The sequence below is a fragment of the Taudactylus pleione genome, unplaced genomic scaffold, assembly GCF_031769625.1.
Source record: "Taudactylus pleione unplaced genomic scaffold, aTauple2 ptg000318l, whole genome shotgun sequence".
NCBI classification, from domain to species: Eukaryota; Metazoa; Chordata; class Amphibia; order Anura; family Myobatrachidae; genus Taudactylus; species Taudactylus pleione.
Genome location: NW_028284719.1, coordinates 2,526,624 through 2,540,855, shown reverse-complemented (window position 1 = coordinate 2,540,855; position 14,232 = coordinate 2,526,624). Strand labels below are relative to the sequence as shown.

The window sequence follows — 14,232 nt, the reverse complement described above, 5'->3', positions numbered from 1 at the left end:
GCCCATCACTATCCGGGTCTCATGCATGTGCATGACGGAGCCGGCTCCATCGTGCACATGCACACTGGGCCACCATCTACCCGCTTGCGAGTACATAGCGCTCTCAAGCGGGTCTGAATCAGGCCCTCAGTCACTAGCAGAGTCACATAGGATCTGGCGGTTCACTCACACCAGCTGTCTCATTCCACATGTGTTGAGGTTAGATGTATGAGGACTCATCTTTACATTCTAAAATTACTTTATAAAATTTAAGATAGGGAAATGTATATGAAAATCTGTTATATTTCTTATTTCAAGTCTCTTCCTCAACTACTTCTCTTTGTGAGCTGTGATGAAAATAACTGAATCATAGTCAATAAGATCACTCACTGACTTTCTTTTGTGGACATCACAGTGATCAATAACAAACCCTTCTCCTACAAGAATATTTCTGGCATAATTCTCATCACATTTGAGTATATGGAATCTCTCTTGGCCAATCATGTAATAAGTTGCATTTAAAGACCCCACTAATATCAGATGTCCTCCAGTTTTCAGCAACCGTGCAATTTTTTTAACATTTCTGATATAATCATCTTGGTCCATGCTGATCTTTTCCAGCAGTACTGCACTGATGACACAGTCTGCTTGTGGTAGGACCACAGGTTCTGTGAGATCTTCTTTATCAGCATCACATTTCACAATCGGCTTTATTGCAGTCTTCAGCCTCATTTCTTTGTCTTCATTTTGGTCACTGAAAAATACAAACAGAAAAAATGTAATTTATGTAATAGCAAAACTTCTGCAAAAAAAGCCTTTTGTTCTGGTTTTTGAGCAATGGTTTATGAAACATGGAAATTATGGCATCTGTAGGCATGCAAGAATTCCTCCTTTTACTGATGAAAGAGGTTGATGTTTTTGAATGTTCTCTACTGACTGAGGTGTACGCTGGTTATATGTCCACATGCTGCAAATATGTTTTCTGGGACAGAATTATTTAAATGGTGGAGAGGTCATATTATTGGAGGAATTCCATGTTTTCCAGGAGGGCATTTAGTATTCTAGTGATTGCAAAAAAACTCTTACATTTGCAACTACCTCAACATTGTCAAACATCAGTCCTAGTTTTATTCTTTGGCAACTATTTGCAAATTCAAGGTGAACTTTATTTGGGATTATACTATTTTAAGTGCAATAAAAACATTCAAATATACAGTACAGCAGTGATTTTTATAATATAATGAAGACCCTTGAAATTTGTGAATCTGAATGCAGGCACATCTGAGCAAATAAAAAGCAGCCTTGTAAAAATGAGAGCATGTTTATTTGAAAAATTGCTTAGGAAATTGTGCAAGAACAGGTTAGGATAGATAAGATCCTCTTTTGGCCCAGAAGCAAAAATAAAATACAAAATAATATAATACGTCCTATAGGGGTGCTTATACTATTGTGATTCATCTATATTTTGTAAAATTAAATTATATAGAATGTAATTTTGGGCTGAGGAGGAGTAATTGCCATCTACAATAGTCTATAGACTGTAATTAAACAGTTAGCATCAGCTAGATTAAATGTCCAGCAGAGAGGATATTACTGCAATGCTATGACTATCACCTATAGCAAGTGGGCATTACTAATTGGATGCTGAGTGTGCAAACCTCTAGAGGACATATTACACAATTTTATGTTTTATATATTTTTATAGTGGTTCCTTATAGGAATACTGTATAGCCAAAAATACTTGTCTACTTTAAGCAATATTTTAGGTTAATATTTACTTGATATTAATTTAATCTTGGATTTTTACTTTGAGAATTGTAGTATTTCTGGTATATAAAATAATGATGCACTTTTTGATTAAAATATACAAATAGCTGTGGTCACAGATGACATCAGAAGAGAGCTTTTCACATTAAATATGGCCTCCAACTATTCCCTGAAATTGTCTATATCTAAGATTTTATCCTTCTGATGTAAATTATATTTTTTTGTTCAAAAGCTAATTTCAATTGAAAACTTTTTTACTCTTACACTTTTTTCTAAACTTTATGGTCTCTGCACAATTTAAAAAAAAATAAAATGTAATATTTTTATGTTTTGTAAAATAACTTTTTTATAATTCACAAAATCATTTTTGTACCTCAGAAGACAAAATTAACATTGTTTCAGCTATCCCATGATACGAAGAAAGTTCCATTTTGATAAGAAACTTCTTGAAAAATCATGGGTCAATATCCAAGGATAAAGTGATTGTAGTCATATTAATATTCTTTTTGTTTTGCTATAAAGCTCTTTTAAGTGTAAAGTATTTGTAATTATATTTCTTTATTAAATCCTTAATGGTTTTTAACATTTCTTTTAATAACAATTGTTATTCCCCATCCTTTCTCCCTTTTTTGTACATGGTGTAAAATAATATAAAAAAACATGTTTTAATTATTATATTACAATTTTATTTTAACTTTGATAATTACATGAAATAGTAGCTAAATACAAAAAGAATTAAAATTTAAGAAACCTTCCTGCAAATAATTTAAACTGCATTGGGATTCCTCTTTGACTATAAACAACATCTCTTTCCTCATCGTCTCATTCATTCCTGAAACAAAGTAATTAATTTCAGATAAACAAGTAGAGGATATTAGTATAGGATCATATAAAATTAATAATGATTAATTACTCAAATAGTTATTATTCTATGTGTTGCCACATTGTTGTTCATTGCAGTTTAAGCATAGTAGTGTGCAAATAACCTTGGCCTTTGAGCAGGAGCATTGTGCATTGTGCAGATGAGCAGGGAGTTAGATTTGGACAACTTTTTGATTACGAGAACACCAGTACTCCACCTTCTCTTTCTTCAAATGGAGTTCTGCGAGCATGTCAGAAATATATGCAAGAATATAAAAAACAGTTGATGCCTCTCAGTTTGAAGGTTTATGTAATGCAGTCATATACGATGGACCAGCACTAGCACATGCTCTTCCACCCAAAATATCATGGACATTTAGAGAGTACTGTGATATGGAGTTAAAAACAGAATTTTTAATCATGATGTTGTGAGATTTCATGCAAAAAGAAAACACATTTCTTGGGATTCTTGCTTGACAGAAGTTTTTGTTAGAGAAGAGAGATGCTTGTATTCATCACCATGTAGCACAAGAAAACATGCTACCAAACAACTGGAATTTTTTAAGTTACTTAGAGAGCAAGCACTTTTGAAGTTTGATTGGACTCACATCATTACTAAGATCTATGGCATAATTTGTTCATCTATATTGTTAGAAACTTCAATCGATGGAGTTGAATGCAGACAACAGGAAGAAGCAGAAGGATCTTCCTGACCGATAAAGATAGTGTTGAACATGGAGCAAAGTATATTGTCATTTACACAGTACATACTGATGTACTTGTTTTGGCAATCTCTATTTTCATGACTCTCTTCAGAGGTCTCAAAGATACATCAGCATTATGTTTAGGTGAAGATAAAGTTGTTGCCTTTCTAAGGATTCCATGCATTACCTGGATCAGATGTAACTTCATCATTTACCATGAAAGATGAAAATGAAAAATTATTCCCCAAAGACACAGAAGCATTACATGCTCTCTCTGTTCTGCAATAATTTTTTTCTGATGAGAATTTTGCAATTCTGGAAAAGTTTGTTGTTTTACTTTACTACAATGGAGGCAAAGATTTCTCAGTCAATCGTGTGAGATAGCTCCTCTTTACTTTAAAAATTCAAACTCTTTAAAGTTTTCCATCAACTAAAAAGGTATTAAAGCAGCATTGTCTCTATTCGGCAATTCAAGCAGGACAAGTCTGGAGTCGGCCTGCTCAGTAGAAGCCAACAATTCAGGGCCAAATATAAGAAATAGACCATGATTGAAGGGGAGTGGAAGCAGGACTGGTCATCTCTGCCCTCTATTTGGGAAGCTTGCAAAGAACTGGTTAAATTCACCTATACTGTTTGATGTTGTGCACAATGCTCCTGCTCAAAGGCCAAGCTTTTTGCATGCTACTTTGCTCAAATTGCAATAAGGGTCAACATTGTGGCAACACAGAACTATGTGAGTAATTAATAATTAATAATTTTATATGATCCTATACTAATATGCTCTACTTGTTTTGCTGAAAATAATTACTTTGTTTCTGGAATGAATCAGACAATGAGGAATATAATAATAAAAAAGTGTTTTTTATTTTATTTGACATCTTGTGTAAAAATGGAAGAAAGGATAGGGAATAACATTCTAGATTTTACAGAAATTTTGAAAGCCCTTAAGGATTTAGGAAATAAATATAGTTACAAATACTTTATACTTAAAAGAGCTTTATAGCAAAACAAAACAAAAATCTAAATATGACAACAATGAACTGAGACACATGCATTATTAGGAAAAAGCCCAACTCACTTATCAAAATGGGACTTTCTTTTTATCAATGGAAAGCTGAAACAATGTTCATTTTGTCTTCTAAAGTACAAAAAAGATATTGTGATTTATAAAAAAAAGTTATTTGACAATAACTTCTGTGAAAAATATGACATTTTCAGTTTTTTGAAAATTATGCGGAAACCCTAAGGTTTACGAAAAAAGTGTAATAGCAAAAAAATTTCCAATTAAAATTAAGTTTTGAAACAAAAAATTGGAAGGATAGAAGCTGAGATATAGCCAATTTCAGGAAATCATTGGCGGCCATCTTTAATGTCTAGATTTTACTGTATATAATATTAGCTTTGTTGAATGGCGGCGTAAAAAGTAAATGAAAATACTACAAGTGAAGAAAAAGATGTAGTGAGTTTTTTTTAAAAGCAATAACACAGTCATTACTTAAGACACTTGACAGATTAATGACAAAAACTAGTACTACAGATGTGTCTACATACATCTATCCTCCGCATGCTACAAGTCACATTACACATAACATGTGAGCGCTGCATGACTTGGTAGTGCTGAGCATCTTTTCATGTGACTCTTTACCATCAAATGCATCTTATTCGCAGAACGATGATAATAGAATGCACAATCAGCTTCCATTGATTAAAATGATATGCAGCATGTCTATGTTCTGTGTACAACTGCAGGTGTCCTGCCGTGCATAGGATGGCATGAGGAGGGATGCCTGGACTCACTAGCAAAGTGCTGACTCCCCACAGTGACAGGAGCCAGGTGCTGCATTACGTACAGCACTCGGCTCCTACCAAAGTGAGGGAGCCGGCTCTTTACACAGCCTGGTGCCCGAGGCCAGCCTGCGTCTCCCATGCCCCCAGTGTGAAAAAAAAAACAGGTTTTCGGGTGGCTATACCATGCCCACCCGTAAGGTCACTCACTCACCTGTGAGGCTACACCCCCTGATTACCCGGCAAGCACAGTACAAGGCTACAAGCCCAATGCACCGGGTGCACTGCAAAGACAGGTATGGATGCCACTGCCTGGACTCCAGCTTGCTTATGTGTGGATGTGTGCACATCAAGCAGGGAGGGGAGGGAATTGGGGGGCAGAAGTGTCAGTGAGTTAAGTATATATATGAGGGTGCCTGTGTCACCCAGGAAGCCCTCTCCCTCCTCTCAGCTTTCTTAGGTGCCTCTACTGCCCATTAATACCCCCTTGCCCCAAAAAGTAAATCAAAGTGGTGGTATAAATGGGAGCCTCATTCTTCATATGAGGCTCCCATAATTAGTAATTTAAAAATTAATAAGTCGCCCTCCAGGCTAACTGCTAGCGGGGGGATGCCAGTCCCTTACTTTGCAAGGGGCTCTCGGACCCCTAGATACACCCCTGCATTAAATATCTTGGTGTTTTTCTTACAAGTTATAATTCCTACTTAATGGGAGACTCAATTAGCCACTGTAATATACCGCTAGCTAATTAATCGCTATGGGTGATTCAATTATCCACACTTGATGGGAATTTCTTTTTGGATATCATGAGATCCGAAAAGAAATTGCCGATAACTGTTGAGAGATAACAGCCAGTTAAAGCATGAATCCATTAACTTTTCATGGATTCGGTGTGATAATGTCTGAAAACCAGTGTTAATTCCTGTTCATTTGACGGGCATTAACACGGGTATCAAGGGAAAAAGGGAGCCTAACTGAATAGCCTCAGGCGATAAAGCCTGAGCCTACCTTACTTTTTCACCTACAATAATTTACCAGACTAACTGAATCTTCTCCTCAGTGAAATGAAATTCTGAACCTCTTCCTGGAGATATAAAATGGACTTGCAATGCAGAGTTCCAATGACATTTTCATGGTTGGGGTGCATTAACATAAACAAAATATTTTTTTTCCCAGTGATACTATATTTATTACAGGCATAACACATACATAGTCCAACCTTTTTTTTAAAGATCTCCACATGATTGGACTTTTTGTGGGGTAACAAAAGACAGAGAATAAAACATTATATCCTTAACAGGTGTAAACACCAAGGTGGTTTTTAGCTCTCTAACTTTTTGACCTACCACAACGCCATCCTTGCAAGTCACACAGTTGAGTGGACAAGAGGTACAGATTCCAAACAGTGAGTTAATTAAAGATAGTCTTCTACCTATCCCTATCAAAGCAACTCCTTGGGTACCGGCTTTCCAATCTCTGACCACCTGACGATCTTTCCCATGGTATTGTGCTTCAAAAAGCATAGGACCCCCAAGCACATATCTTTCTTGCTTTCACCATTTATCTATCTCTTGTACAATCCTGCTTTCTTGCCAGGCCTACATCCTAACACATTTCCACATGGGTGGACATTGCACCCACTCTGTCTTAGTCAGCTGGTGGAGAATGATGTAGTGTCTCCCTTCTCCACCCTTCAGGTGAAGTGGCTTCTGGTGGATGGAGAGCTTTGGTGCTATTTACAAATCTTTTTATATACTGAGATCTCCGCACAGAGAATCCCAGTTGTGGAGACACATTTTCAATTTCGTACAAGATTGTATAGGTGCCCGAGTGTTCCCAGGCCTAGCTAGCTCATGCCCCCTCCATATCTGGTGGGATTTCCCTAGGATTAGTGAGTTCTGAGTTACAGTTATTTAGATCACAGGGCTGTGGTTCAGGAGGGGACCCCATCTGTTCCTGGCTGCTTTATCTTATTGACTTACCCACTTATAAATCCCTCACCAAGCATATTTTCATTGCATTAAAAGCTGTAATCCTAGTTTACTGGAAGGCCCCTCACCCTCCTCTGATATCTGTATGGTTCCAAAGAATTGATATGTACTGGATATGGAGGACATATCACTTTCCAGCCAGGATAGATACCAGTAGGTTATTACTACATGGTTTTCCCAGTTAGAATATAAAGAATCTGCTGAGTATCAGGATTATCTGTAGATGTGGAGTTGTCTGGTGTAGACCTATTGCAATCCTCCGATACCCAATTGCTGACCCTTGAGCAGAAACTTACCACCTTTATATACACCCATTTTATTCCTACTCCCATTATCCCCCTCCTCCTGCTGTTGTTTCTTTTGGCCTCCCACCCCCACCTTGTTGGTGTGTCTTTGCTCTTTGTTTTATTTGTGGTTATATTGAAAAATGCACTCACAGGCAAAAGATATACTAATTCCATCCTATGGAGCAGGAAGAATATGCCCCAAAATCAGCGCAGTTGGTAAATCAAACATAATGCTGCTTTAATGGTACCTGGAAACAGTTTCTACTGTCTTGAATGACAGGAGTTATGTATACAAAGAGTACCAATGTGTGTCTCTGAAATGGATAAAGTATCTGGTGAGACTCTGGGCCTGATTCGCATGTGTCGCTATGGGTCTCACTACAAAGGGGGCGTGCTGTCGATGGTGAGTGACAGCATGCCCCCTTTGGTGGGCGTGCCGGGGGTTACAGGCCAGTTGGAGGCATTCCCATGGGAATGCCTACCATCTGGGGCCAGCCCCACTGACATCACAAGTGATGTCAGTGGGAGTGCTCTCGGCTCTGATAGAGCCAAAAGCACTCCAAGGCTTGCGGCAGATGAGACCCTACCACAAGGGTCTTGTCGCAAGCCCGATTGTCGCGATGGTCTCGACCATCGCGACCATCTTTTTGGCCGCTCACTATAGCTGTGGGTGTTCACCCACAGCTATGCGAGCGGCCAGGAGGCGCTCTAAAATTCAGAGGGACGACCCTGATTCAGAGCGAGCGCTCTGTCAGAGCATCTGGCTCTGAATCAGGGCCTCTGTATGCAGGTATATAAGCTGGGTCCCAGAATGTGCCGCTCTAATGAGGATATACAGTAGTAACTTATAAAGCTCACACACTGATCAGCATTATAACTGATTGCTTCTTTATATAACAGTAAGCCACAAACTCACAGTAATATAGATGGCTCCGTGATATCTAAACCTATTGTATACCCCCTAGGGGTTCTATCATAGTTAATGTAAATATTAATGGGATACCTTACTCCTGTCACAGTGGATGTATATATATATGCTCCCCTAATTGGTATGTGATCAGGAAGCCGGCAGTCGAAATGCCGAACAGCGGCTTCCCGACAGCGCAATCCAGGCCAGGAATTTAACATAGGCATTGGAATACAGACGCCTATGTTAATCCCATTGCCGGAACACCGACCCCCGCAATCCTGTTTCTTCGTGACGGGAAAGTAGAACACTTAGCCTGGGGATATGGGGGTTAGGTTTAGGGATACCTGTAGAGACAGGGTTATGCACCTCCTGGGGAAGGTTAGGGTTAGGCTAGGGAAAGGGGGGGTTAAGTTTAGGCACTACGGGGGAGATTAGGGTTAATCACCTCCCGGGAGGGTTAGGTTTAGGGTGCACAAAGGCGGGGTTAGGTTTAGGCACCTTAGGGTTAGGCATAGTTAAAATACTAGAGGAGGAGGGTTAGGAATATTTAAAATACTCATCCTGTCGGGATCTTCACTATTCTGTCTTTCGACATCAGTATTACATCCACCGGGCTTAGGTTAATATACAATTATGTGCATTAGCTAATAATTGTTTCTTTTTTATATCGGTTAAATGTGCTGTCTGTTTGAGAGACATGCTCCACCTTATCTGGTGCTGCTAGGCTTATACAAAGTTATTTTCTAATAGTGTATCCTGCAAAAATAACTCCATTTATTAGTGCCTTACTACATATACAGGGTCTCTTCCAGCCCTTATATTCAAAAAAGCACAGCAGGGTTTACAGCTGACTTTGTATCAGAAACACCTGCATTGAGAACTTGTGGCCACCAGAGGCCCCACATATCATTTAAACATTACAGCAGATCTTGACTTTGCAACAGAGTCCTAAATGGATCCACACTTTATAGGTGGTAGGAAATAATCTCCAATAATACCTTTACTTGGCTCCAATGTATTAACCTGAAGGGTTATCTGGACTCCAAAGGGAGCTTAGCATCCAATGAGGCCCTTGAACTTTGGTCTGGGCTCCTGACACCCAGCAGTACACCGAGCTGACCATAAAGCCAAAGGTAGTGCCCAACTGTACTACAGAGCCTTCACTTCACAAATTTTTATATCAGAGGTTAACCATTCCAACAGCAATTGAAGCCACACAGCTCTTCATCAAATGGTGAAAGCCCATCATCTGAAAATGGAGTCCAGGCCTGCCAGGTGGATAGGCCTCATCAACAGGATAAGGCCACTGCCAATCTCAACCTAAGAACACAGCTAAAGGGAACATCTACAATATAATTAAAACCCTTATGAAGGCAGATAAAGCAAGTGAGATACCCCAAGCAGAGACAGGAGTCCTAAGAACATTGAAATGATCATGAAAAAACATACTAAAGCTATACACATACAGAAAAATCCCATAACAGGGATTTTATTAATATCCACCTACAGTATACTCTAGAAGAATTTGAATACTGTACCTCAATGTACATAAGAGTATTTAATCATGAGGAATCTGTGTGAGTTGATTCACAGTAGTGAGGACAGACAGTGACTGGACCAGGTTATTCTGGTGCCCTGTGCTGGTCCTGCTGCCTATATGCTTCGGATGGCTCTATATACTGCACTATACACGTCTGGAACATCCTATACCGCTGCTGCGAGCAGCACTACAGCAGCACTACTATGCGCAGGGTGATGTTCCAGGCACCATGCTAGCCAGATGCAGGGGCAATGGGGCAGGAATGGTGAGCCCTGTGCCCTTGGGGAAGACATTGCTCGCACACCCCACTCTATGGCCCTTATGGAAAGATAACTTGATTTTTAGAAACTGTGAATGACTGAGCCAACCTTACACAACTTTGAGCAACTATGATGGATTCAGAGTTGTGCACTTCTCAGTCACTCATGACTTGCAGCTGAATGGGCGTAACTGGGACATACACATTGCGGCCTATGAAGAGGTTTGTATATGCAGAGATCTATCTAATTTCAGATGAATCTCTTGCACCAGGCATAGAGAATAGTGTTGATTCCTACTGTAAATTGACATGTGGATGGACGGTGGCAAATCAGCTGCATAGACACCTGCAACCCTGAGTCCAGGGGAAGATCTGCATTTATTTATGAGCATGCAATGTGGAAGCACCTGTGGTGAATTTGCATAAGACGCTGAATCATCTCCAGAGACTCTATACCCTGGGTATGTATTATCCTGTCTGAAACTGTGTAAAATGGGGAAACATCACTCTGCTTCCTGGTTTGGTCCCTCAGCATATGCTGCACATACACAGCCATCAGTGAAACGTGATGCAGAGGGATCCGCAGGGACCTTTTCCAAATAAATCCCTGTTACAGCTATACAGAGCTTGTTAAATCTGTATAGCAGCTCCTATAGAAACCTAGATATGGAGGGACCACAGTAGATATTGGAAATATCTGCTGCAGTTACTCTATGCTATATTTCATTAGTTCATAATACTTTTGGCTAACCCACCATAAAACAGTTTTGTCCCTCAAATATTGTTCAAAACATATTCCCCCATGATTAAAAAAGGTCAGTGTGCACTGACAAATGTTTGTTCTTTAACTCCTTTTACACCAGAGCAAATACCTGGGTGACCCAGCAATCCAACCCAGGTAGCTACCAGGGTTGGACCGATGATGCACCTAGGTAATGGTGAATGGTGCAACCCGGGTTAACCTACCTGGGTCATGCCTAAAATAAGCTGATTGGTGGTTGTGGAGCAGTCACTTCCCACTTTTTATGACCCTCACAGGTTTAGCAGGGCAGACCTGAGTTCAGTGTAAACAGAGCTGACATGGGAGTAACCCAGATCGAAGGGGCAGTGTAAACGGGGTCTGACCTGGGTTGGAACCATGTCCAAAAACCCAGGTCAGACCCGGGTGTTTGGTGGAAAAGAGGTATTAGACTGAGAGATGTATGTACAGATACTGAACCTGTTTCCTTCTAATGCTGTAACATATGATGATGTGTGATTCCAATCAAACGCTCCTGTACGAGTGTTCAGCCATCTGTTCAGCTCCATAATGCATTCCTCATTGAACCTCAGTAAATAGATGTCTTTAAAAAATTCACAGGCAGAATAGAGATGGTGAATAAAGGATCCAACACTGATGTCAATTAAAATGTCTCCATTAATATGACCTGCAGAGAAGGAGTACAATGATTAAAGAGTTTAGTTTGTTATACTACACATCACACTGCTACTCTATGTAATGTAATGGGTAAACAACAGCTTCATAATGCTCCTGTTTCTGCTTTAATGCATGTGGAATGCAGACTCATACAATAATATTTAATTTACATTAAACCCTAAGTAGAATATCTGGGGACACTTCTTATGAAAGAGCATGCATTCATTAATTTACAGACGATGAGCAACAATATGGACCCTCAAAAAGTGTCAATTTAAAGATCAATTAACTGAATTCTGTTTATGATAAAATAAATAATTGCTATAATTATTACCCTTGTCAATAAGCATGACAACACCATGTGATACGAAGTGTCATAAAATTAGACTTCAAAAATTATTTGTAGTGTTAGTTATTGTGGTGTAAGTAATGTATATGTAACACCCCCAATTTGATGGGATGTCAGTGAGTGGACTGTACCTTCTGGAACCTGCTTGGGCGTGGATCAGTGCAGTTCCTCTTTCAGGCTCCTCCTATCACAGCAGAGAGACAGGAGATCCCCCAGAACCCAGCACAGTAATTACACACTTTGAGAGTGACATTAGTTTTATTGTGCAGGAGCACTTTGTCACACTGGTAGTGAATACGTTTGAACATGCGAGAATCATTTAATAACCATTACATAGTAACTAGAATTGTCTTCAAACACTCATTAATGCATACTATAGTCATCACAGTAATATATTACAATACTTGCTTCTCGTTTACTAACTGATAAATAAGTACCTTAAACTCAACTAACAAATAAACTCTCTATGCATGACAATATGTCCCACAAACAACTGTTTCAGTATAAAGCATTATTTGCAAATTATCAATATAGAGCACAATTTTCCTATTCGTCCTGTGCAGGCTGTCGTCGGCATGCGGTATAAGGAGACTGAAGGAATTGTCATATACTGAGATGGCTTACCCCATGTACTGGCAGTGCAGCTCCTCGGTCTGTCCCTTTGCAAGGTGTCCCAGCTCAAAGCCTCCTCACTCAGCTGTTGATAACTACAGACCACGTTCCTGCAGCTCTCTTACACTGCCATTTTCCTGCTGCTTCCAGCTTCTATCACCTAGTTTCACTTTCAGCTCTGCACTGAGCACACACTGCCCGGTCTCCTGGGTCCTAGAGTCCCTGCTTATTGCACTTCCAGAACATTCCCCAGCACAGCACCGATGACAGCTCTTCCCCTTCTCTGTGTAGGCCCTTGAACATTCTCAGCTCCAGGCCCATGTGGTCCTTATCTGGCCCTGGTCAGCCTTCAGCGTCAAAGTGCTTATATGGTTGCACTGGGGTATGAAAGCATACACTGGAGTATGGCCTGCACCATCAGAGTGCTTATATGGATACACTAGGGTACTGCCTGCAGCATTACATTATTTACAATTTTGCATGGATACAGTACACTTGGGTATGGCCTGCAGCATCACAGTACTTGTATGGATACACTGCAAATGGCAGCGTCACAATACTTTTATGAATATTAAACTGCGGTATGACCTACGGTGTGACACTAGTTGTATGAATACTACACCATGCTATGACCTATAGCGTCACAATACTTTTATGAATATTACACTGCAGTATGAATGGCAGCATCACAATACTTTTATTAATACTACAATACAGTATGACCTACAGTGTCACAATACTTGTATGAATATTACACTGCGGTACGGATGGCAGCATTACAATATTTTCATGAATATTACACTGCGTATGACCTACTTGTCACAATACTTTTATGAATATTACACTGCAGTATGACCTACAGCATCACAATACATGTATGACTATTGCACTGTGGTATGACCTATAGCGTCACAATATTTGCATGATATTACACTGCTGTATAACCTATAGTGTCACAATACTTGTACAAATATTAGACTGCGGTAAGACCTAAGGAGCTGATATTTTAAATGACGAATGATAACAATATTGTTCAGTATATCGGCCAGTGTGTATGCATCAACGACCAACGATGAGTGCTCCCGCAGGTCGTTGGTCATTGTCGCTATTCGCCCATACCTGCATGGCAACCTGACAATATTTTCAAGTTATTGCAGGTTAGGGGATGAAGGGGGTGCCCGGCACTGAATGATATCGCCCATGATATCATTCAGTGTGTGTGCTCAATGTCGTTAACGTCATTGAACACACACCTTCCGGGCACACACTAGACGATATCACACATGGAGCAAATCGTCTAGTGTGTACACACTTCTACAGTGTCATAATACTTTTATGAATATTACACTGCAGTATTCCCTACAGCATCACAATACTTTTATGAATATTACACTGTGGTATGGCCTACAGTGTATCAATACTTTTTTGTATATAACATTGCGGAACAGACGGCAGCATCACAATACTTTTATGAATATTACATTGTGGTATGACCTACAGCAGAGGTTCCCAAACATAGTTCTCAAGGCTCCCCAACAGTTCAGGTTTTAGAAATTTCCATGGTTGAGCACAGATGGTTAAATCAAATTGACTAAGGTACTAATTAAGTCACCTGTGCTCAACCGTGGATATCTCTAAAACCTAAACCATTGGGGTGCCGTGAGGACTGCATTTGGGAACTTCTGACCTACACTGTCACAATACAATTGGGTACAGCCTGCAGCATCACAGAATTCATATGGATACACTGCAATATGACCTACAGCGTCAC

The 14,232-nt window shown here is 39.7% G+C and overlaps 1 protein-coding gene across 1 annotated transcript; it reads right to left on the bottom strand.

Annotated features, from left to right (window-relative positions):
- Positions 1-309: 309 nt before the first annotated feature.
- LOC148509642 (nicotinamide N-methyltransferase-like) lies at positions 310-12,565 on the bottom strand. The gene is made up of 3 exons (XM_088442899.1): positions 12,474-12,565; positions 11,303-11,510; positions 310-733 (listed from the first exon to the last, which is right to left on the bottom strand). The coding sequence occupies exons 2-3, from the start codon at positions 11,389-11,391 to the stop codon at positions 310-312; spliced, it is 513 nt and encodes a 170-aa protein (XP_088299025.1). The 5' UTR covers positions 11,392-11,510; positions 12,474-12,565.
- Positions 12,566-14,232: the final 1,667 nt, after the last annotated feature.